At 33.5% G+C, this 25,738-nt stretch overlaps 1 protein-coding gene across 6 annotated transcripts in view; it reads right to left on the reverse strand.

Moving 5' to 3' along the window:
* The window catches only part of LOC133197401 (retinoic acid receptor beta-like), a 49,496-nt gene that overhangs the window by 13,223 nt on the left and 10,535 nt on the right, over positions 1-25,738 (reverse strand). For 2 of the 6 annotated variants that reach the window (XM_061333414.1, XM_061333415.1), the window contains exons 2-3: positions 7,964-8,095; positions 3,700-3,822 (exon numbers count right to left, since the gene is read on the reverse strand). In XM_061333414.1, coding sequence (XP_061189398.1) covers positions 3,700-3,822; positions 7,964-8,066 — 226 coding nt within the window. In that variant the 5' untranslated portion in view covers positions 8,067-8,095. Of the gene's footprint in view, positions 1-3,699; positions 3,823-4,326; positions 4,431-7,963; positions 8,096-25,738 lie in introns of those variants that run through there. The other 4 variants (XM_061333413.1, XM_061333417.1, XM_061333418.1 and 1 more) reach the window with 3 other exon arrangements.

A 25,738-nucleotide genomic window follows, 5' to 3' on the forward strand; every position in this document is an offset into this window, starting at 1 on the left:
AAACTATGTGAAGAATGGAGAAAAATCGGCAATAAAGGCAGTTTAAATATGTAAGGAAAAGATAATTTGTCAGTAAAGAGAAGGCAGAAAAGCAAAAATAACATATAAACACATCTATAGATATCATCACTGGCATGGGCAAGTTTTTAAAGAGATTTTAACCAAGTAAAAACAGACGAAGAAAATACACATGGTCAAGTTTTTAATAACGATCTCCAGTTGTATGTGATTTTGCATTAAAAAAAATAAAACATCGTCCAAAGACTTTAGAGAATAATAGTGCTATGGAAATATTAAATCTTAAAACTGTTCAGGCCTAGGCTTTTCAGTAGAATATTTTACAGATTTACACAATCCTGTTTTGCAAATATGATATATTTTAATGTCGAACATGTCAAGTCTCAAGAACGATTGAATGTATCAGGACAGCGTAAATCTGTGATATCTGTACAGATTATATATCACACAGAACAGGAGTTGTTGGTAAAACTATAAGGTATTTGGGAAAAGGCCGATGAGAAAACATGCATATGCAGTTTATTAGGATCAGCACCTCATTTTGTTTGGCTTGTGCCGTATCCGTGTACTTGATAATTTGTTAATAAAACTATAAATATTCTATAACAAGAATCTTCTGTAGATATTTAAAAGAATATGAAAACAATAAAATCTATTTATATTGTCATTAACATATGTAAAAATTACGTGTACGAATGTTTTGTTGATACTTTCAATTATAAAAAATAAAAAATAAAATCCGCCCACCCGCCCCAATTTTTTAGCAAATTAGGATGAGAATCTAAATTTTAAATTTATATGGCCTTAGCACTAACTGTTTAAAAGTTAAGGTTAAACTCTGAGGTCAAGAAGTCAAATATGTTGGTCTTGTCACAAGGAATACACATGTAAAATATGAAAGCCTTAGATCCAACCAATCAAAAGTTAAGGGCAAGGTTAAAGGTTTTGTAAACAATTGACAGACAGCTAGGCCAATATCTATATGCCACTGAATCTTCGATTATAGGGGGGCATAAAAATGGAGCATATGCTCTTCTCATATAAGCAAATCTCTGTATCTTTGCATGGTTTATTATCATCTGCTTATCAAGTTTAAGTGCCAGATCACTGTATATTCACATATTTCTTTTTATTTGGAATATATCTTGACTAATTTGGTGGGGAGCTTTGTTTAAGCCCAACTGCCAAACCATATTGTAGGAATAACAAGAGGCCCATGGGCCACAGCGCTCACCTGAGAGTAACCTTGGCCTTGCTGTTTTTCACCTGACCCCCCCCCCTGTAGTACTTATTGTGGCCCCCACCCTACCCCCGGGGGTCATGATTTGAACAATTAGAATCTACACTACCCCGGGATGCTTCCACATAAGTTTCAGCTTTTCTGGCCCAGTGGTTCTTGAGAAGAAGATTTTTAAAGACTTTTTCTGCATATTTCAACGTAAAACTTGGATTCCCTATTGTGGCCCCGCCCTACCCCCCAGGGGTCATGATTTGAACAATTTAGAATCTACACTACCCCAGGATGCTTCCACATAAGCTTCAGCTTTTCTGGCCCAGTGGTTCTTGAGAAGAAGATTTTTAAAGATTTTTTCTGCATATTTCAACGTAAAACTTGGATTCTTTATTGTGGCCCCGCCCTACCCCCGGGGGTCATGATCTGAACAATTTAGAATCTACACTACCCCAGGATGCTTCCACATAAGTTTCAGCTTTTCTGGCCCAGTGGTTCTTGAGAAGAAGATTTTTAAAGATTTTTACTGCATATTTCAATGTAAAACTTGGATTCCCTATTGTGGCCCCGCCCTACCCCCGGGGGTCATGATTTGAACAATTTAGAATCTACACTACCCCAGGATGCTTCCACATAAGCTTCAGCTTTTCTGGCCCAGTGGTTCTTGAGAAGAAGATTTTTAAAGACTTTTTCTGCATATTTCAACGTAAAACTTAGATTACCTAATGTGGCCCCGCCCTACCCCCGGGGGTCATGATTTGAACAATTTAGAATCTACACTACCCCAGGATGCTTCCACATAAGTTTCAGCTTTTCTGGCCCAGTGGTTCTTGAGAAGAAGATTTTTAAAGATTTTTACTACATATTTCAATGTAAAACTTGGATTCCCTATTGTGGCCCCGCCCTACCCCCCAGGGGTCATGATTTGAACAATTTAGAATCTACACTGGCCCGGGATGCTTCCACATAAGTTTCAGCTTTTCTGGCCCAGTGGTTCTTGAGAAGAAGATTTTTAAAGATTTTTACTACATATTTCAATGTAAAACTTGGATTCCCTATTGTGGCCCCGCTCTACCCCCGGGGGTCATGATTTGAACAATTTAGAATCTACACTACCCCAGGATGCTTCCATATAAGTTTCAGCTTTACTGGCCCTGTGGTTCTTAAGAAGAAGATTTTTTAATGACCCCACCCTATTTTTGTCTTCTCTTGATTATCTCCCCTTGTGAGGGGACATGGCCCTTCATTTTAACAATTTAAATTCCCCTTCACCCAAGGATGCTTTGTACCAAGTTTGGTCAAAATTGGCCCAGTGGTTCTTGAGAAGAAGTCAAAAATGTGAAAAGTTTACAGACGGACGGACAGACAGACAGACAGACGGACAGACGGACGGACGGACGATGGACAAAATGTGATCAGAAAAGCTCACTTGAGCCTTCGGCTCAGGTGAGCTAAAAACATTTAATGACTTTGAACCTCAGCATAAATCTGAGTTATTGACAAACTCTTATGTGGCAAGTGAAACGTGAACCTGCATCAAAAAATTTAACTTTAAAGGATGCTGTAGCAAGCTCAGAGGAACAGATTACAGGCCCGTAGGAATTGGGGGGGGGGGGGGGTATATGAAAATTACATTTATAACCATTGATGACCAGAGAAAAAGTCAGATGAAGTTGTTGATGGGTTTCTGAGAAAGTACCAGTTGTATCTGAGTCACCTTGCTTTCTTGAAAAGAATAAAGAACCCAGTTTTCATCATATTTACTTGTACAATTACCAGATACTAATTATAACAAGCATTCTGAGAGTATTGCATTAGCAATACTAGTCCCCTACCGGCAAGTGTAATCTGGTTCCCGTTAAGAATTGAAAATGACATAATTCCGTCAAAAATCAATGAAGCGGTCCGAAATGCAAACTTGGTCTATAACTAATCAAGGTAAAGTCACATACCAAAGATCAGCTCAATATCTGAAAGCGTTTAGAAGAAAATTGCGGAAAACCCCTAAAAATTGAAAAGGCCGTAATTCCGTCAAAAATCAGTGAACGAAATGCAAACTTGATCTGTAACTCATCAAGATACACTCACATACCAAAATTCAGCTCATTATCTGCAAGCGTTTAGGAAAAAAGTGCGGAAAACCAAGTGGGACAGACTGACAGACAGACAGAGGGACAGACGGACAGACAGACAGACGGACGGACAGACTCAGAGGAAACCTATAGTCCCCTCCGGTTTCACCGGTAGGGGACTAATAACTAATAGATATAACTAAAGATATGATGTGTCCAAAGACATTTCAATGACTAAACATGTGTGTATATTAACACATATGTGGTATGTATAATGTATATGTAAGAATGTTCTTCTGTATACATTGATCCAATTCAAGAATACACACAAAATCCTGTTTCAATACAATGCACACATATAGTTATACAGATACTTACTTTTGATACCCTGGTGTACCATATAATTAGTCTTCTGGCTGTAACCATAGGGGTCATAAGCACTTTGTGCCATGTAGGAGCCATGATGGTCCATTCCATAAGGTTGATCTGCATTCATGGGTGCTGTTCAAAATAAACAATGTTTCAACACTGAATGATATTCTTTAATGGCCATGTTGTTTAAAAAGTGTCTATTTTGAGTCCATCACAACTACTAATTATTTTTTTTTTTACAACAGTGTGAGTGACAATGACATTAACTGCATTAACCCCCCCCCCCCCATCTCCTTCGAAATTTACTAAAGATAGACTAGATTTTAAAGAGCTCTAGGTATCAAGATATAACGTTAAAGAACGGCATCTTGTACACAAGTCAACTTGCCTCATCATACCGAACCGTAGAGATAATTCACATACACATACACTGATAGCCCATTGCAGAAACTAATAACACAGGTACAGAAAAAATAATCCAACGCAATGTTATGGAGGAGCTCTGTGTACATGTCCATGAACTTGGCAGCGGTCCAACCTTCCAACTCCGTAAACACACAGTTTTGACTAGATCAAAACTGATTTTTTTCACATAAGTAAAAAAAATAAACAAAGGACTAAACATTGTGATACCTACACTTTCGGTCGGACATTCTTGGTGTCGATTAAGGCGTGAACTAGAGAAAATATATTCATGTCTGTGTTGTTGTCATGCCTGGTCAGTAATGAGGGAAGGGAAATAACTCGCGTCAATCACTAGTGGCGTCTATATACCCCAAAAGATCACATAATGCATTATTGACGTGTATAATGCTCGTTAAAAACATCTTGTCGACATAGAATCACCATAAATAGATATATGAAACCGAAAATCCAATATACTCTACATATATCACAATATTTATACAGAATGAGTTGTTTCATTATTTTACTCAATTTAAGTGTATATTAATCTCATTTCAACAAAGATAGGCCTAAATTATATCAGAAGAACATTAATAAGTGGGTTTTTGTTTTTTTTTAATTAAAGTTAATTCATTGATATGAAAGGAAAGGGAAAATATGAGTTCTACATTATTTGTCATTTTTAATTGGACCGTGGTAAGAAAAATTTTTCTTCAAACATATTTTTTTTTTTTTTGAAGATTTCATGAAAAGTTAAGTTAATGACAGGGACCTATATATAGTATATAAGTCCCTGTTAATGATAAAAAAATAATATTGTGATACTCTTATTTTTATCATCATTATTTTATGGATCCACTTGAAAAAAGAGAGTATATGAATAACTGCAATTACCAAATCATTTTCAATTATGTGAGAAATCACTTAAAGCATTATGAAAAATCAATAATACATCAATCCTCTCAACCTTTCAAACAAAGACACCTCCTGCAATAATCCATAATTTACATAAAGTGCTACTGTCTGTCCTATATGCTTTACATTTCCGGATAATTTAGTAATCAATACACCCCTACGTCAGGGGTTATTGGCCTGTAATGCATGCACTCTCCTGACCGAGATATTCAAGTAACCAATCAAAATGAGAGAGAGAGAGATAGGGAGGGAGAGAGAAGCATTCCTTTTATTAGTCTATGAAGGCAAAGAATGTGTTGATCAAAGAATGATATAAGACTGAAGTAAAACAGATTTAATTATTTTTCTCATAATTTTTTTTCATAATTAATTATTTTTCACTTGAATTATTCTGAAAAGTTTTAAATGGAGTCATTAATGCACTATATACTGATGGGAGTTTCTTCTCAGGGAATAAAATAACTGGATTTGATTGTCATATATGAATTTGACAGATGATAAAGTACCAGTAATATAATATCTCTGTGTAAATCGTTGGTCTCCCTCTTAGCCAAGGGGCTGCTGAATTTATAGCAAATGGGGATGTTTTCGTATGAATTTGACTAACTGGTGGACCTTTAAACTTACAAAAGATGATATCTAAAGATTTTCATACAAAACTTTGATCCTAAAGTTCATGGGGATGCTTTCGCATTATGTTGACTGAAAAACTTTTGGTCGGTCCCATTCTTGCCTCCATGGGCCATGGGTCCGTTTTACAAGAGAACTTATGACTAAGACCAAAATTTAATTCTGTTTATAACTTTCTTATTTACATTAGAAAATGGTTTTAATCTTTTTAAAAGGAATTGTAGTAAGATATTTTAACACTGGCAATTTTAAACAGAATATTTAATTTTGCAAAATTTTACAATCAACTTAAGTTTTTGGTCTTAGTCGTAAGTCCTTTTGTAAAACGGGCCCCATGTTTTGAAAAAAAAATTGAATCAAACCCATCAAATCTAGCTTTTTTACAATGATCTTCATGTGTTTCTCAATTACACAATGGCACAGACAGAAATTGCATGAATTCTGCCTTTGACCTTGAAGTAAACTCTCCAAATGACCATGGGTCAATGTCGGTTAGATTACATTTCAGGTCATAAGCAATCTTTATGACAATTATAAGCTTTTACTGTTTCTCTATCATCAAATCATGTTCAAGACACAAAATTAATGCATTTTCTATCAGTGACTCTAAGTTGTTCAGATGACATTAGACCAAGATCATAGAACTCCTCCAGGTAACAGACAAGGTCATAGCATTCCTTAAGGTCACAAACAACTTTTCACTTTTACTTTGGTCAATCTTTCAATGTTTTTTCCTCCATATACAGTATTTCACAAAGATAAGAATTGTACAGATAATCAGTTTTCTTATTTAGCAGCCACTGACCATTTTGTTCAAATAACCTCAGGCCAAGAAAACCCTCAGATTTTAAGCAATTTGTATGTCATATATGAGCTTCCATTGTTTCTACATTACACATTTATGCACTGGACAAAAATTTTAAACATTTTTTGCCACTGACTTTGTTCTAATGAACCTGAGTATAAAGTAAAAACACATCCTTAGCTGATAGGCAATATCAAAGACAAGTCTTCAATGTTTCTCAATATTAAGTTATAGCCAAGATGTAATTACATGGACAAATAATTAAATGGCAGGAATGGACAGACATGAGGGTGAATCTTGTATGCTCCTCCCATCTTTGCTTCAGAGGGGGGTATAAATAGAAAACCTTTTAAAGACACATTTTAATTCTATGCTAAAGAAATGCCAAAGAAAACAAATCTTATTAAAGTCCTCTTTTTTGATCTTACAAAACAATCAACTAGCTGTCACAGAGACCTATCACAAAAGGTATCGTTTGACTTATTGTAATATGATTCATAAATAGTCCCTCGTAATTAGAGGAGTACTTAATTAAATGAATATCGGTACTTATTTCATCTTCAACAAAAATTTACTTTTTACTCTTCAATCATCTTCATTGATATGAATTGACATGTACAGAATTTAATAACCTAGCTTTGTGATACTAAGAAATCTAATACTAGGGATGTGCGATTTTATTGGTATATCGGTAAATCATGATTTTTAATTGCATGATATGTATCGTGATACGGAGACTAAAATATCAGTTTTATAGGTACATAATTATAAATTCCAGAAATTATTCATTTATTTGTTCAAAATTACAGGAAGTGTAAAAAAAATGTTGAAAACGGCAAAAGAATGGCAACCTAGCATCCAAATATGCTTTATATTAGGTAAGTAAAAAAATGAAAAAAAATGAAGTTATGTTTCTCCAGCATATTTGTAGGAAAACTAATAGATATTCATTGAAAATCATTTAAAAATTTTGTGTAAAAATATGATACTAGTATTATTGTGATATTTTGGGGGAAAATTGTGATATACATGTATTACGATACAAAATGTTTGGCGATACCCATCCCTTATTAATACAATTTAACATTGTCGGCGAGTGAGTCTGTGAGCAAGGGATAACAATATCATACTTCTCATCATTGTAGGAACTTGTCTTCACATAACACCTCCCCTCCTCTAAGGAGGAGGATGGGGAGGGAAAGCTTTCCAATGAATTGATTAAAACTATGTAACTAATAAAATAATTAATAAATGTTTTAAATCATCCTTTATCAACATATATGTACTATTGACAGAAAAAAATTACTTACAATGTTCACTTCCTTCATCAGAATATAAATGTTGAATCTCATTCACTTTAACATACATTTTATCACCGGGTTTTTTGTGTCTGTTGAAATTTTAGCTTCTTTATCAGGGAAATGTCATACAAGCCTGAGTTACTTATATATGTACAAAGCCCCCTATACGTCAGATCAATAAAGACAGAGGTCATTGGCCTCAACTTTTGATTACCTTCCAAAAAGTCAATGGCTCCATGATTCAAAAGTTGCATATGGCTGGATTCTGATGACATTGGGTCATGCCCCATGGCGGGGTTCATTCTGACAGTCTTCATACACAGAACAGGGTCCACCTTCTCATCCTCTGTAACAGAAATTAAGGTCAACATTAACAAACATGGCAATGTCACATGTTGCCATTTGTCATGTACACACTTTGTTTAGGATATAATTACACACATTTTTGGGCTGCTTAATTAACTAATTAATAAACATAATGAGAGAACAAATGGTCTAGATTAAGATATACTTAGTGAAATATAAACAATCTCACAATCCTGTCTTTGTCCCTATACATACTAACACTTTAATGCTCAGGATACCATTGACCGTAAAGTAAGTCGCCAGATGATCTATTTTTTTTTTATTCCCTTATAAATAGGAGATTGGTCACAGTGCATCCCTTTTCATACTCAGCTCATTGCCTTGTTCCTGAAAGTTCCAGCCACTCACTGGGTCAAAGGACAATGTCCTCTTAATGGTTCAGAACACATTTACCTAGACACTAATGTAAACTGGGCTTACTGTATAAATAATAGTTCTTTAATGAACTTCATATCAGTAATACCTACTTATTTTTATTTTAGCTCAATTTTAGGGTACAGATTCAGTAAGCACATTATAAGTCTCATGATCTCAACAACAACAACAACAAAATCTGTTTTTCAGATTGTCAACCATTGGCTGATGACAGCCTGTCACACACCCGGGCAGAACCAGATTTCAAAGTTAGAGGGATGCCAGCTGATCAGGCAGGGGGTCTGAGATTTGCCCCGTGGCCCCCACTGGGTTCAGGGAGAAGCCCTTGTGGGGGTGGGGGTGGGGGCAAAAATGGCATCTTTTTAAATAGTCTTTTTAGACATTTCTACAAACATTTCATACAATTGCCTAGAAAAAGACTGAATTAAAACCTATAAAACCTTTTATCTGATAAATCATTTCTTTTCAAAGAAGGAAGTCAACCATCATTCATCTTAAAGAACTATGTTTGGTAAAGGCATATTCCTGCTCCAATAATAGTAAGATTTTGAAAATCTCTTCAAATGTGCACCATTGTATATTATATGTAATTTATAATATCTGAATTAGAAAAATGTTCAATCAATTAAAGTTCGGCATTTTTGTCTCTGTGACATCACAAACTATAATATTGGGATTTTAATGATATTTTTCAAACAAAAAAGAAGACAAAATGCACACAATTTGCTCAATTTTGACCAGTATTTACAGATGGAACGCAAACGTGCTCGGGTACTATTTTTACTTCTTTCATTGAAATTATCATTCTACACATTATATCAAAAGATCAGTCTGAGCAGACCTGCACTTTATACTTTCAAATCAAAGTATTAGTGTGAAATACACCCCCCCCCCCCCCCAAAAAAAAAAAATCATTGAAATATTGAATTTTTGTCATTTTCTTGATATCAAATTTAACTTATGACATAATAAAATATGAAATTGTTCATTGTTTTGAAGTCTGCAAATATCTTTCTGGCTTAGAACATAAATAAAGATCTCTCCATCAAGGTTTGATTAGTGGATAGCTATTGGCCAGTACAGAATATAGTCCTTTGAATTCTTTTGGGGAGGTGGGTGGGTATGGGGGGGGGGTCATTTAGTGACTGATCTATTGGTTTCTTTTTTATTTGTGAAAAAGAGGATTAATATATACAGTATTTTTGAATCAGTACAATGACAAAAAATAATAGTACTGACATAAATTTATACATGTATTTATAAAACTGCAAAAAAAAAATAATCTTTAAAATAAATTATTTATCACAATTCTAATTAATAAAGCATTAAAATTAAAATAAAAGAAGTCAAAATTGTTTGATTTTGAATGAATTCAAACATTTCATTTTATAATCCATTAAATTTTAATCAATGACTATGATTAAAAATGTAGATACTACTCATGCAATTGCCCTGGTTTCGTATCATTTTATAAGCACATTATTTAATATTTTATCACTTAAAACTAATATATTTTTAAAACTTAAGAAGAAATTTAGTGAACAACTCCTGAGCAGTGAGCAAGCAGAAAGTAATGTGTGAATAGAGACACTATGTCAGGAAGCTTTCATATAATTTTCATTTTTTCTGGCTCAGTGGTTCATGAGATTTTTTTAAAACATTAACCCTAATTCTGCATTTTCTTGATTATCTCCCCTTTCATTGAGGCATGGCTCTTCATTTGAACAAACTTGAATCCCCTTCACCCAAGAATGCTTTTTGGTAAGTATGGTTGAAATTGGTCCAGTGGTTCTAAAGAAGAAGCTGAAAATGTATAAAATTAACAGACAGATGGACATTTTGACAACAGACAAACTTCGATCAGAAATACTCATTTGAACCTTATGCTAAGGTTTATTCCCCTACCTGTAATTATTAAATTCTTTTGTTCTGTACTTGCACGCCATTCCCAATTAGCCAACACAGATTAATCTGTATTTTTTTTTTTTCAAATGTAGGCTAAGTGGAAAACACCTTGGTTTAGATGAGCTGACAAGAAGCCCAAGAGCCTTAATGGTCACCTGAGTATAATACAATCCTAGTGTAAAGGATCCATGGAATGAAATATAAAATAAGACAAAATGCACTGACACTCACAAAAAAAAGAAAGAGATAAAGGAAACCAGAAGTCTCTGATGAGACTGTAGCTCTACTGGTCTGTTTGTATAACAAAAGAAAAGTAGCACTTGGATTTGAAACATTGCAACATGCAACAATAAATAGAATTATGTATCTTAATGTAGTCTACTTTTGTGACAAGTTATATTGAAATCAAATGAAAACTAGGAGGAGTAGCGTTTTGAAAGTATTTCACAGAAATTTCTATTTTTAGTACCGGTAACCATGACAACACCATTCACCCAAATAAAAAAAACAGAAATACATATTATGTATCGTAGTGTATTCTAACTGTGTGCCAAATTAGATTGAAATCAGACCAAAATTGTAGGAGGAGTAACGTTTTAAAGGAATTTCTCAGAAATTTCTATTTTAAGTAACCATGGCAACACTGTTCATCGAATTCAAAAACCAATGCAATAAATTATGTATCTTAGTATAGTCTTCTTGTATGCCTAATTATATTAGAAGCAGACTAAAACTGTAGCAGGAGTAGTGTTTTAAAGGAATTTCACAGAAATTTCTATTTTTAGTAACCATGGCAACACCGTCCATTGAATTCAAAAACCGATGCAATAAATTATGCATCTTAGTGTAGTGTACTTGTGTGCCAAGTTATATTGAAATCGGACCAAAACTGTAGGAGGAGTAGCGTTTTAAAGGAATTTCACAGAAATTTCTATTTTTAGTAACCATGGCAACACCGTCCATCGAAATCAAAAACCGATGCACTAAATTATATATCTTAGTGTAGTCTACTTGTGTGCCAAGTTATATTGAAATCGGACCAAAACTGTAGGAGGAGTAGCGTTTTAAAGGAATTTCACAGAAATTTCTATTTTTAGTAACCATGGCAACAACGTCCATCGAAATCAAAAACCGATGCACTAAATTATGTATCTTAGTGTAGTCTACTTGTGTGCCAAGTTATATTGAAATCAGACCAAAACTGTAGGAGGAGTAGCGTTTTAAAGGAATTTCACAGAAATTTCTATTTTTAGTAACCATGGCAACACCGTCCATCGAAATCAAAAACCGATGCACTAAATTATGTATCTTAGTGTAGTCTACTTGTGTGCCAAGTTATATTGAAATCGGACCAAAACTATAGGAGAAGTAGCGTTTTAAAGGAATTTCACAGAAATTTCTATTTTTAGTAACCATGGCAACACCGTCCATCGAAATCAAAAACCGATGCACTAAATTATGTATCTTAGTGTAGTCTACTTGTGTGCCAAGTTATATTGAAATTGAACCAAAACTGTAGGAGGAGTAGCGTTTTAAAGGAATTTCACAGAAATTTCTATTTTTAGTAACCATGGCAACACCGTCCATCGAAATCAAAAACCGATGCACTAAATTATGTATCTTAGTGTAGTCTACTTGTGTGCCAAGTTATATTGAAATCGGACCAAAACTGTAGGAGGAGTAGCGTTTTAAAGGAATTTCACAGAAATTTCTATTTTTAGTAACCATGGCAACACCGTCCATCGAAATCAAAAACCGATGCACTAAATTATGTATCTTAGTGTAGTCTACTTGTGTGCCAAGTTATATTGAAATCGGACCAAAACTGTAGGAGGAGTAGCGTTTTGAAAAATTGTTTACAGACAGACGGACAGACAGACAGACAGACAGACAGACAGACAGACAGACGGACGGACGACGGACACCTTACTATTGCATAAGCTCTTCTGGTCTCTGACCAGTAGAGCTAAAAAGCATGATCAGGGAAATTTTCATAGCTTAAGTGTGAAAGGATGATCAGGGGGATTATCATAGTTTAAGTGTGATAATCTAAACCTGCCTGTATTATATGTTAGTGCTGTCTACACCAAACCTAACAAGACAAAAGTGTTTTACCAGACTATTATTCACAGATAATTGAGTATATTATATTCACATTATTTATAGAGTATTTTCTTGCTCTTTGAATGATATTTAATGTACATACATGTATATAAAGTATTTCTGTCTCATTTTTATTCACCTATCATTTACAAGTCTACCTGACTACTAAAAACTATGAAAGTACTTCATTTATTATATATTAAAAATTCTTGTACAATTTTTTATTCAATTTACCCATCAATTACATTATTTAGATTTATTAATTTATTAATAAAAAATGGGAATAACTTCTCTTAAAGCAGAGTAAATATTCCCATACATGATCATAAAAGAACCCCACCCTAACTCCAGAACCCCTGTCCCAGAGGTCAAGAATTTCACAATTTTTGGAAGAAGTGTTCTTTCTAATTGTATAACAATGCACTTAGATTCTCTGCTAAATACTCAAGAGCAGAGAAGACGATTCAAATTAATGCATTTTCTTTATATATTCAATACTGTCCTCAGCCCATTTACTCCAGAATCCCTGTCCATGAATTTCACAAATTTAGAAGAGACACCCTTGCTCATCATAACCATGCACTTAATTTGTCTGTTTAATACCAGGAGAAGAGAAGTTCAAAGACTTAATGCATTTTCTTTATATGATCAATGAGTCCTAGCTCTTAGTCCAGAACAACTGCCCCATTGGTACCATGAATTTCATAATTTTGGAAAAATCACTCTTGCTCATCATTACCATGATTACTATGTACTTATTTTATGACCAATAGAGCCTCACCAAACTCCAGACCCTCTTAATATGGGGTCATGAATTTCACAATTTTGGAAGAGCTGGCATCCTTGCTCATTGTACCAATGCACTTAGTTTGTCTGCTAATTGCACCGGAGCAGAGAATAAGATCTTCAAAGAATTAATGCATTTCCACTGCATGGCCCCGTGTAACTCCAGAACCCCTTATCCAGGGGCCATGAATTAAAAACTTTTGGAAGAGTCCCCCTTGCTTTTATCTATGCACTTAATTTGTCTGCTGTCGCAGTGGTTAGAGCGTTTGCTCTAGAGTCCTGGAGTTGATCCTTACGTCGCAGGTTCGAATCCCACTGTGGGACATTGAGACCGGTCCTTTGGATGAGACCGTATAAACCGAGGTCTTGTGTTGCAGTAGGTGCTGGCACAAAAAAGATCCCTCACTGCTCAATGGCCCTGAGTGACGAGTATAGGTAAAAAATTTGCAGTTCTCCACCGACAAGTGGTGGCGTCTACATAAGAGTGAAAAATTCTCAAGAAGGACGTTAAACAACAAACAGACATAATTTGTCTGCTAAATATACTGGGGGAGAGGAGAAGATTTTTTAAAGAATTTATTAATTTTCACTATATGACCAATATAGAGCCCTGCTCAAACACCAGAACCCCTGACCCTGGGGCCATGAATTTCAATATTTTGGCAGAGGGTTCAATGCTTATCAAAATCATGTCAACAGTTTGAATGCTTCAATGACCACGAGTATAGAAGAATTTTTTTAAAGATTGCATCAATTTTGATGGTTTTAACCCCCACACCTTAGGGCTGGGGGGAGGGACCATGAAATTCATAATTTTTGTTTACCCTCACCCATAGATGCTACATAAAATTGGTTGAAATTGGTTCAGCAGTTCCAGAAAATAAGCAGAAAATGTTCAAATGTTAATCAGAATGATGGACATAAAAAAGATAACAATAGGTCAGGATTCATCCGAGTCACTCAGGTGACCTAAAATACAATCAACTTATTTTGCAAGTATATCAGGTACCTGATGAAGAGCAGTTCATACTCGTCATACAATTTCAAATAATGTGTTAACTTGTGTCATAAGCTAACAAATGTCATTCGCACTTTCATAAATACATAGATATTTCTCTTCAAAAACTATCCATGTATTCGTGACTGACATTTCAGAAAAGTCACACCATCCTAGAAGTTGCCATCTGGTGATAACAATATGTTAATTCTGATTAAAGGGGATTAATTAATACATTAATCATGATAAGCCGCTAATGAGATTGCTTTTAAAACGAATGTCCTTCAAGGACTTAAAAGAACTAGAATATTTACAATATTAAACTATCATTATGCAGTAGATATCTGATGACAAAAATCACAGCAAAAACAGAATTTAGAATCTACACTACCTCAGAAAGCTAGCTTCCACTTAGGTTTCACCTTTATAAGCCCAGTGGTTCCTCAGAAAAGATTTTTAACAACCCAACCTATTTTTACTTTTTCTTGATTATCTCCCCTTTAAAGGGAGCTTGGTCTTTCATTTGTCCTTTATCCAATAATGCTTTGTGCCAACTTTAGTTAATATGGCCCATTGGTTATTGAGAAGAAGTCAAAAATGTGAAAAAGGTTGCAGATGAACTGACAGACAGACAGCTGGACACTGGAGAACAAGTGATCAAGAAAGCTCAATTGAGCTTTCAGGTCAGGTGAATAAAAAAAGTTTTAAAATTAAGCATTTTTGAGGATATTATTCCTGTTTGTTAATATATCCAGACAGATAATATATAATGTATGAGCTTCCCCTGTACTATTATTAATTATATTAGTTGTTCTAAAATAGCCATCACACAAAGGGTAATGCAGGTGAACAGATGACAGAGATAAAACTAGTAATACAGATCAAGTACATTTATGCAACAAATATCCTTCAAATTTCTTGAAGTACTAAAAAATACAGATATGGCTTGCCAAATCACTATAATATTAAAAATGTGATAGTACTTTTGACAATCAATACTAGAACTAATTGCAGAAAATTTTTAAAAAAATTCAAACCTTATAGTCAAGTATCTTCCCTTTTAAGATCAAAGAGTACCTGTTTATTAACAAAGGTACTCTGCACTTTCTTGTTTTACTAAGCCTTGGAAATTTTGACAACAGCTCCTTGTTGGAATGTTTTAAGTGCCATGTGTATTATTGCAGGTAAAATAATCCAAACATAAAGAAAACCCCACACACAAAAGGACACAACTGTATGGAAAAAATGTGACTTACAATGTAATGTGCTAGTGTCAGGCATAAAGTTGTTTAACAGAATTTAGCCGACCATGAAAAACAAGGATCTGGTCACAATAAAATAGCCCAGGGTCACTAAGTTATATGACACCAGAAAGTAATGTCTACTTGGATGGCTTATATAAAAGATCGCAAGACTAGTTTGGATTACCTGGTAATATTATACATAATAAAAAGGATTAATTCCGTGCCTGAAAACATTTTAGAGACAATCTGGCTTACATTTGATTCCAATGGTTCAAATGCTTTTTGCCACTCTTCAGGATTTAAGTAACAGAGTTGTAACATTTCCAAAATGAAAACTGATTATTCAACAAAAGCTAATAGTTTTTATAATAGTGACTGCTAAACAGCCATATGACTAGCCATGGCCATCTAACAGAGCTTTTGTGTTGCAACCTTTTTTTCCTTCATTACATAATAATCTAAATGTGCACTGAAAAAATCCTTTCCTTTATTTCATAATGTTAATCAAAATGAATTGTTAAACGCTTGCAATTCCAATCAGTGCATATTTTGAAAGTTAAATGAAATGACTTACAAGCAAAGTTAGCCCTTAAATTAAAAAGAACCTCATCAGAGAGAGAGAGAGAGATTACAAAGTCCAGAAATAGTATTTATTTAAAGTAATTCTTCCACATGGTACACATGAAACAAATGCACTGATGTATCCTACCAGATGCAGATCTTCCAACTTTTTTTTCATTCGTAAGTGAAAAAAAAAGGAAAAGCAGACAGTACTGATATCTGATTCATGTAGATTGGGTAAGGTTTAATAGTAAGGACAAGAAAAAACAACAACCAAGCACCTGTCTTTCAGACACACATATGTTATGTAACAGTATACATATTACATTGAACAATTTGATCATGATACTCAGGATTATTCTTTAAACATTTACCCTTTATGTAAAATAAAATGAAGATATCAGATCTTTAGAAATTTAAGAACTAAGAGAGTTATTTATAGTCTATACAGACAAACTTCATGATACAAATTTATAATGAGTTCTGAGAAACCCATCGCCTGATATTCCAAAACTGGATGAACTGTTTCCTTTCTGAGCATGTGGGGCTATAGGGAATTTGGCTTTCACTTGTATTTAAAATAAAAATATTCTGACTAAAAAAATGAAAAGCCTTTCTATAATATACATTAAAGCATTTTTGTAAAACAAAAGCCTATAAAAAAATTACTTTTTTTTCCAAGAAAGGCTTTAATATGAATAATAAATTATAATGATGTTTCATGGAATGTGCTGAATAACATTTGTGTAACAGTAAATTAGAATAGTCATAAAACTTTATTGCCCAAGCAACTTCTTGATTCAACAATCATCTCAAACAATGCTCCCTTTGGATGCCTCAGAAATGATTAAACATAGCCCTAACACATGAAATCAACTGCTTTTGATAGGCTCATATTTAACAGTGCTCTTGAAATAAAGTAGGATAGGTCATTCTAGGTTGTTGACCACCTCCTGTTTGAACATGTTGATAACATTCCTGGTCTAAATAAACAGTCTATAAATCTGCAAAAATAGAACACTCAGCACCTTATTACAGTCAGATTTTTTTTAATTAAATACCTGTCCAGTTAGAGTACACATTGATTAATTTTTCTCTCTGTTTTCAATGCTCCTCAAAGCTCCTAACATGAAGACTTATCAATATCAGAGACAAATCTATTGAACAGTACATTCATTTATTCTACTTTGTATTTCAAGTGTATCACACAAATAGCATACTGGAAGTCCAAGGCTGCTGAAAAAATAACACGTACACTGTATTGATCCGTATCATTCTGTGTCATATTTTACTGACTAATAATATGACAAATGAGAAATGAATAACCTCCTCTCCCTTGTGTTTGTGTGGAATATGAACAAGGGATATCTCTCTGGAAGATGCTAGCTATAAGCACTCGATGTGTTTATACCCCTGCATGTGGAGGAATTATGCAAATGCCATGTCTTTCATTTGTTACATGTACTTTGTTAATGATGATGGCAGAAAAACCAAGAGTAAAGAGAATATTGCAATATAGACTCTCAAAAGTACATGTTACTAATGTTACCCTGGATCAGTTTTACTGATAATTATCAATGATAGTTATGCTAACCTAGAATGATTTTAATTTGTTTCTTCTGATAAAAGTTGGAACTTTATTGGATTTTTTTGTTGAGGACCTATTATTCTCCAAGTCCCAACCATTGGGTGGAGAGGCCTTTATTACTGACTGAACTCGGGTAGATTACAGAGTACACAAATAAAGTCTGACCAGCCTGATAAGGTCAAACTGACCTGTCAATAGAAATTCCTCTGTCCAGACCACTTAAAAATTGGAGAATTTAATGCCAGACAGCCTATTATTGGTGCAGGTTGTCTGGATGGCCCCAGACAAAGCATCATTTTCAGCTTTTGTATTGGTCTGCAACAAGGAGCTTTGGTGTTGGTTTGATTATTTTTTTTTGCATCTCTGTGCAGGTGTGTGTGTGTTTTCCTCCAACATTTGACCAATGTCACACATAAATCAAAATTATTTGACTTTAAAAAGAATTCTAATGACCTCCGATTCAGACAGAAGCATGAACAAGTTAATATCTGAACCTGGCTAGTGGAAAAAAATAATAATATAAAAAAATAAAACAACAAAAAACTACTTGATTATAAATCTATGAAATTGAAAAAGATATTTTTCTTTACTGTGGAATCATCATTGTTCGTGGGGGATCAATGTTCGTGGATTTCGTGGGTAACCCTTACCCACAAATTTACATCCCCACGAACAATTTTTTTGTCAACATACTGATTAATTAAATCTACCAAATAAACAAGCTGCCCACAAATTACATCCACACAAACCAATAAAATTTTACTTGCCCACGAATACTGACCCCCACGAATTTAAATGATTCCACAGTATATCATAATTTTGCTGCTAATCTTTGCTGCAGTGCACCTGCACCAATTTCCATGTGTGATAATTTGCTGATTAAAGTAAATATCTATAGCTGCTGCAGTTATTATCAGATTTAATCTTTATCATATTATACAACACTTTAAGTCTACAAGAGTGACATTTACTCATATATTTTGGGTGAATGATGAAGTTCAAGAGAAGCCTGTCAGGAATTATCCTTCACTTAAATGTGCCAGTACCTAAACAGGTCTGGACGATTTCCAAATATGGAAGTCAGGAACGCTAACTGAAAGTTGCTATAAATATACATCATATACACGTAAATATTTTTCTGCCCAATCAGACAACAGCATTTTTACACACCCCAAAACGTATTTCAAAGGAACAAAAGAGAACACGTGCTTTTGTTTTTTTCCTCAAAAAGATTTTTTTGACAAAAAATCTTTAGAATTAAGATGAAAAGTTTGGAAGAATAAGGTATTCCCCACATATTTACCATGAACAAAATTGACATTTTCATCTCAGTTAAAGAAAAAAATGATAGTGTATATAACAATGCGATCGTTTATGGAGGAATAGATCACCTCGTCAAGCTATTATCAAGTACAATTATAAAATTTACCAGAACTTACTCTATGTTGGTAAATATAATTTTGCTTAGCCATCAATAACGCGTAGTTTCCATGCGTATCTAGATCTACTGCACACAGGACTGTATTCATCGTATAGACTACATGTAGTTTTAAAATAACACAGGTTTCGTGAGAGCCGAATACCATGTTATATACATTTAAATGGACATAAGGAAAGGTGAAAAACATGGAGAAAAGGGAATGTACATGAATTCTTTTTATCACCATATCTTACCTCGCATACCAGAAACTGCATGGACGATTTTGTACAATGTAATAAACACTCAGGAAATAATTAATACTGTTATATTCCATACGAAAACATTTTCAAGTTAGGCTCTAAAAACTGAAAATCTGCCGTATTTATATCAAATTTCTTAACACAAGTTAAACTTTTGGGGTTTCTATCTGGTAGTGACAGATTTTTAATCCCACTTAGAATTTGTTCTAAGCTTTCAAGTCGTGTTTGTTCACGGTAGAATTTTCATATATACTATATCATTCCTAAATAAGCATAAAATTTACAAAAAGTTTGTTCTAAAAAAATCTTTTGAGCAAAAAACTTTAAAACCACGTGTTATATTTATTTTCTCATGGGTTTTTCTAAACGCAGCTATTTGATTGGTCAGAAGGATTAGCACCTTGTTTATTCTGTGTATTTATAGCAATTCCCGGTTATCGTTCTTGACTTCCATATTTGGAAATCGTCCAGACCTGCTAAAGCATAAAGTCCAAAGTTTTGAGGTCAGAATATCAGAACAAATAAGTGCTAATTCTCAGATTCTTTTGACAATGATATTACAAATAAGAAGAATTTAATGAACAAATTTAGGTCGTACTCAACGTACATGTACTTTACAACGTTCCCTTCCCACTGATAGTTTTCCCTGATATTCTTGGTTTAAAATCATAGTGCCATAAGATGTTCTTAGACAAAAAATTAACGTACATTACCAGGTCTTTTGAGCAGATATCAAATGATGAAAATCCTTGTGGTTTTTTTTTTTCAAAAGAAAAATTAACAAATATATAGTTTTAACTGGTATCTTCTCAAAATTTGATTCAGAAGAGAGGTGCAGCATTACCTGGCATCATAAAATCACACAAATTAGGTCCTTCATATATTGGAGCATTAAATTTTACAGGGAATAATTAAATAAAATTCAAAACTATGTTGCGTATGTCCTTAAGGAAATGCAATTGTCATTTCTTCGGTCTGAATAATGACTTAATATTTCAAACTCCCACCCTAAACCAAATGTGATCTCAAAACCATACATTCTAATTTGCTTAAATTAAAAAAGTTTTTCTTTTTTCAAAGACAAAATGAAAAATATGAAATTAAAATTTATTTTTGTGCAGGACTTTCAATAGCACTGACTGGTTTAATAAACAGAGCATATTAATGACAATTACTGTAAATCAACTGTAATTTGTGACAACTCTTATTTGGGATTTCTCATTCAGAAACCATCCACGACTTTTATTTTCGAACTGAGGAATATATGGTTTGCAAAGCAAAATATTAGCAATTAAAGAATGGTCACAAAACTCAAAAACTTTCATCTAATTTTTTCTTGCAAATGAAAGTTAGTTTAAATCATGTCATCTGTAATCTGTTATACAGAACTGGTATAATATGACATCCACACAGTGTTCTTATTGTCTTGAACTCCTTTTTCATCTTATCTATTTATTTAAACAGAGAAGTATGTTGAATTTTTTTTTTGTGCTTCACTGCATCTTTAGCCTTAAACTTTTCAACCCATTCCAAATTAAGTAAACGAAGACAAAAAATGCTAATTGACTGATGACATTAATGGGTTAATGAGACAAGTGTATAACAATGCTTTCATGTCTGTTGAATATGAAAATGTTAAAACTAATGTGTAACTATTATAATATACTTGTAATGTTCTTTAATATGTTCAGTAGGTCAATGAAAAAATAAGATATGGCATATAAGTTATTACATGGTCAGTGAAGACAAAGAAAGACATATATCTTGGTTTTCATGTTGCCAACATAACTGACATACATATTAATAAAATTAAACCAAATTACAGAGTGCAACACACTAAATATGACCCAAAAGGTCACTGACAGTGTCTTCTTGGACAGTCCAATGCTTAAAACCACCTTGCGACATCATTCCCATGCATCATGCTAAAAACAGAGAGTTTTTGTTGCATTACCATTACCGGTACTTTCATACAATATTAAGAGTTAAGTCAGAATTCCTAAACAAATCAATATGAATATTAATTAATTGTCACTTATGAACATCAAATGCAGAACATTTTATGATAAATGATTTATTAAGGTATCTCTTGCATGAAATGCTATATGAGAAATGAACTAATAATATTAAAACTGTTTATAACCTGAAAATGGCCTATTTTTTTTGTATTGAAATTTATAACACATACTATTTTCTTCTTTCTCTCACCCCCCCCCCCCCTTCTCTGCCTAATGTCCCCAACAGTAATTACAATTAATTGCTATATATGTGATTAAAACCAAACAATTAATGGGTTCGCACTTACAAAGCATGAAAAATCCACTTACTTAGATATATTAAATTGAAATCATTAAAAAGTAAATGTAAATACGCTTTCATATATATGCGAAATTTTCATCAATTTAAAACTAATTTTGTACTGTCAGATCAATACCCTCAACTGAAAGGTTCTAGCATTAATCTAATATAAATTATTCCTATCTTATTTCATCTAAATGGAGTATTTGACTAAGATCATCCCTGTAAAGGATCATTTATGCTGGAGACCCTGGTACCTATTGTACTTTTTTTCCCAAATAAGATGAAAAAAATTTCGATTTTTATAGATGACCATGTGAGTTAACAAAAACCCTATCAATCATGTTTACCACATACTTGTTTAAATTGTTTCTGCATGGTTGGTCATTTGTTACATGAGATTGATATGAAATATCCTAATTAGCATTTTATACTGTTAACTTCTGAATATTCATCTGTTCGATTTAAATTTTCTTTGCATTTTTAAACTTATATATTTAGATCAAAGCTCATGTCATTCTCAGACTAGTTTTAAAGACTGGTTGAATACATAAAATAGGTTATCAAAAATTATAAAGCTCATTTTAACAAATGTTTATCACTGAATATTTAGTAAGATTCGTAAGTTACATTTAGTTCATTATAGGTCTTTCGTTAATCAACCAAAACTACACATCAATTGTAGCATCATAAGCAAGACACTTTGTATGCAACTTTAGATGCATTATCCATGCAAGTCCAATGGAACCAGTAACTAAGGAACAGACCTAATCTGAAAAAAACTTAAATTTCACCACCTATCAAGAATATATATACGAGGGGTTATCAAAAAGTTCGTGGACTAGCATCATAAAATTAAAACCGCTTTAGGTACATCAATGAATTTTTACACATTTAGTTAGCATCATCTTTTCTATCTACAGAATAAACCATAAATCATAATTTTTATTTTTTAATAAATTGTTAGTGTTTTTGTAAGCAAAGGTATGTCCAGGCGGCGCAACCTCTAATATGACGTTTTTTTCTACCTGAGTGTAACTGAGAAAAACTCTTTAGATATGAGTATTTGTCATCAAAAAATCTCGTTAATTCAGGCATGTGGTACGACACATTTGTTCAGTAAAATTTGCAATTTTTACCCCATTCTGTAATTTCTATGAAATTTTATCGTAAATTTTATATGGAGTGTCCAAACAATTATGGGCTTGAAAATAACGTCAAAAAGGGGGAGGGGTTTCTTTTTCAAATACTCTATAGAGTTTCGCTCCTGGAAAAGCTGGTATTGACCTAAGGAATGTTTAAACTGGCTACAGAAAAATAAAATGCATCCAGAGTACTTGTTTTTAATGCCCAAAAAGATTCAGAGAGATGAAATATGCACAGTTAGTGTCGATTTGTAGTCAGGGTGTCAAAAGTCAGTCACATCGAAAAGTGACATTGATCATGTGTGGTAGAAATTGAACTCCAACAAGCTAAGTATTCTGGCATAATCAGGTGAGGATCTTTCCCCATATAAAGATCCATTTACAAAATTATATGCATTGAAAACAGCTGCTCATGACATTATAAATTCATATAAATAAGACGGGTTTAAGTCCATACTTAACTCCAGGTAATCTCATCAAGATAATTGTATGAGGTAGAGAGAGCGGACATTAAGAAACAATGACGTTAAGTGGACGTCATGACACTAAACGGCGACAGCGCCGGGTGATCACATAAAGTCTTTTTAATTTTAGAATAATTTGGCAAATTATCAACGTATCAAGCTAAAATTTTCAACATTTCTTAAACTTCTGTTGTTTTATGTTCCGCATAAATTTTGTAAGCAAAGACTACATATTATTAATTTTATCGCGTCAGTCCACGAACTTTTTGATAACCCCTCGTATATATATGAAGATTAGTTGCAACATCCAAAACAAGTTTGGTGGTGCTGCATCTTAAATACATCATTCATTCAAGTTTGGTCAAGGTTGAGATTGAATGCACCTACTCTATAAACTTTAACCTGGTCATTCATCCAGCAAATATAGGTCAGATACAGCATCCAATTCCAAAGCAGGCAGCATTGTTACCTAGGTAAAGCATCCATGCAAGTTAGGTCTGGATAAGACCTGGAGTTACTAAGGAATGGACCTGCTAGTTTAGCATTAGCTCATCTCAACTTCATCCAGGTCAGCTAAATATTTTAATTAACTAAACAAATACTGTGAGGTAATTATGACAATTATTTCAAGTCCATGGTACATAATATGGTAATTATAAAATGTACTGCTAGGATCCATTAACCTCAAAGTCCGAGCTACCATAATATGATCATTGGACTGCTAAGAGACTCAAAAGTACCTTTGAATTTTACTTCTTGCAAAACTATTGCAATTTCTTTTTATTATAGTGACATTTTCGTTCACAATTAATGTCTCAAAATGGTACTTACATAATCCTGACCTAAATATGTCAGAGGATGATTCAAATCATTCTTTCAAATACCGAGAGGCCCAATGGGGCCTGAACAGTCACCTGAGTATCATAAGTTTCTCAGGTTAACTCCTCATTACATTTATTATAATTCATTATAAACGCCCCACCCTGGGGCCTGTCAATCATGAGAAAGAGGGTAGTGAATATGAAAATTTTTGGAAGAAGGCAAAAATTACAATCATTCAAACACTTTGCCTGCAAGACGTCTATGAGTAATGAAGATTTATTTCCAGAGGTGTAATGTATTTTCAATTTACAGTAAAACTTGGTAATAGCAAATTTACTTAGCTATATCTGTAATTCATTATATCCGTATAACAAATTCTGAAAAGTATACATAGATATCTGTAATTCATTATATCCGTATAACAAATTCTGAAAAGTATACATAGCAGATTTGCAATATAGATTTTTTTCATTCAAGTATGACTACCAAATATATTTAGGAAGTATAAAATACAAAATTGACCTTGGAGTTCAATAGTTTTTGGATGAATTGAGTTTCAAATATAAATACATACAAAATAAATGTCAGTTCAATATTTTTAAAATGTAGATCTTTGAAAATTCGCTGTAAAAGATGTAAAATTTGTTCATATTTTTAACTTCTAGGGGACACAAAATCAATTCACTATAACCGTAAATTCGCTATTTCTGAGTTTGATATATCCATAAAATTTTACAAGGAATTGTTAAGAATTTTGCCGGGGATTACAAAAACTTTGCTATATCCGTGAATTCACTATATCCGTGTCCATACTAAACGAGTTTTAGTGTATGACCAATTATGCCTCATCCTTTGGCCTGAGCAATGGACTAAAGGGACAGCAGTCATGAATTTTACAATTTTAGTAAAGGTTTAAAAACTCATTTTAATCCTCTCATCAGTTTGCCCACTATATGGCACACTTAATATGGCCAGAGCCATGAATTTTACAATTTTGGTAGAAGGCTAAATGTTTATTCAATCATGGGAATGGTTTGTCTGTTAAATGCCCATGAGTGAGAAGAAAACTTTTGATGTAATGTATTTTCAATATACTGTACATGTACTTTTTCCAGGGTGAATACAATACTGCGGAATCGCAATTTCTCTTCACTCTGTAACGTAAATAAATTCCACATCAAAAGAAGTCTACAGTATGACCAACTATGTCCCACTCTAAGGCCTGAACCATTGTACCCAGGGGACCATAAATTTCACAGTTTTGGTAAAAAGTTGAGTACTTTTTATAATTAGTTTGGCCAAGAGTAAAGGAAATTTTTGAAGACGGCAAAAATTTTGATGGTTTTTGGTCTTCTCTCCAACCCAAGTGAGGCAAGGACCATGGAAACTCAGATCCCCAGGTTTACTCTAAGATATCATATCCCATAATTGGTTGAAACTGGTTCTGCTATTCCAGAAAAGAAGTTAAAGATGTTTTAGTTATGACAAATGGATAACACACTAAAAACAGATTGCAAAAGGTCACCTGAGTGACTCAATTAAGTGACCTGAAAATTACTCCAGATTAAGTGATGACTTATTAGAAAAGCACATGTCTCAGATTTTATTAGAAAACAAACATCAGATAACTATATATTTAATCATTAATTACATTT

This window comes from Saccostrea echinata, unplaced genomic scaffold (genome assembly GCF_033153115.1).
Source record: "Saccostrea echinata isolate AGI-Se365-2 ecotype Australia unplaced genomic scaffold, CSIRO_AGI_Sech_v1 ptg000030l, whole genome shotgun sequence".
Taxonomy (NCBI): Eukaryota; Metazoa; Mollusca; class Bivalvia; order Ostreida; family Ostreidae; genus Saccostrea; species Saccostrea echinata.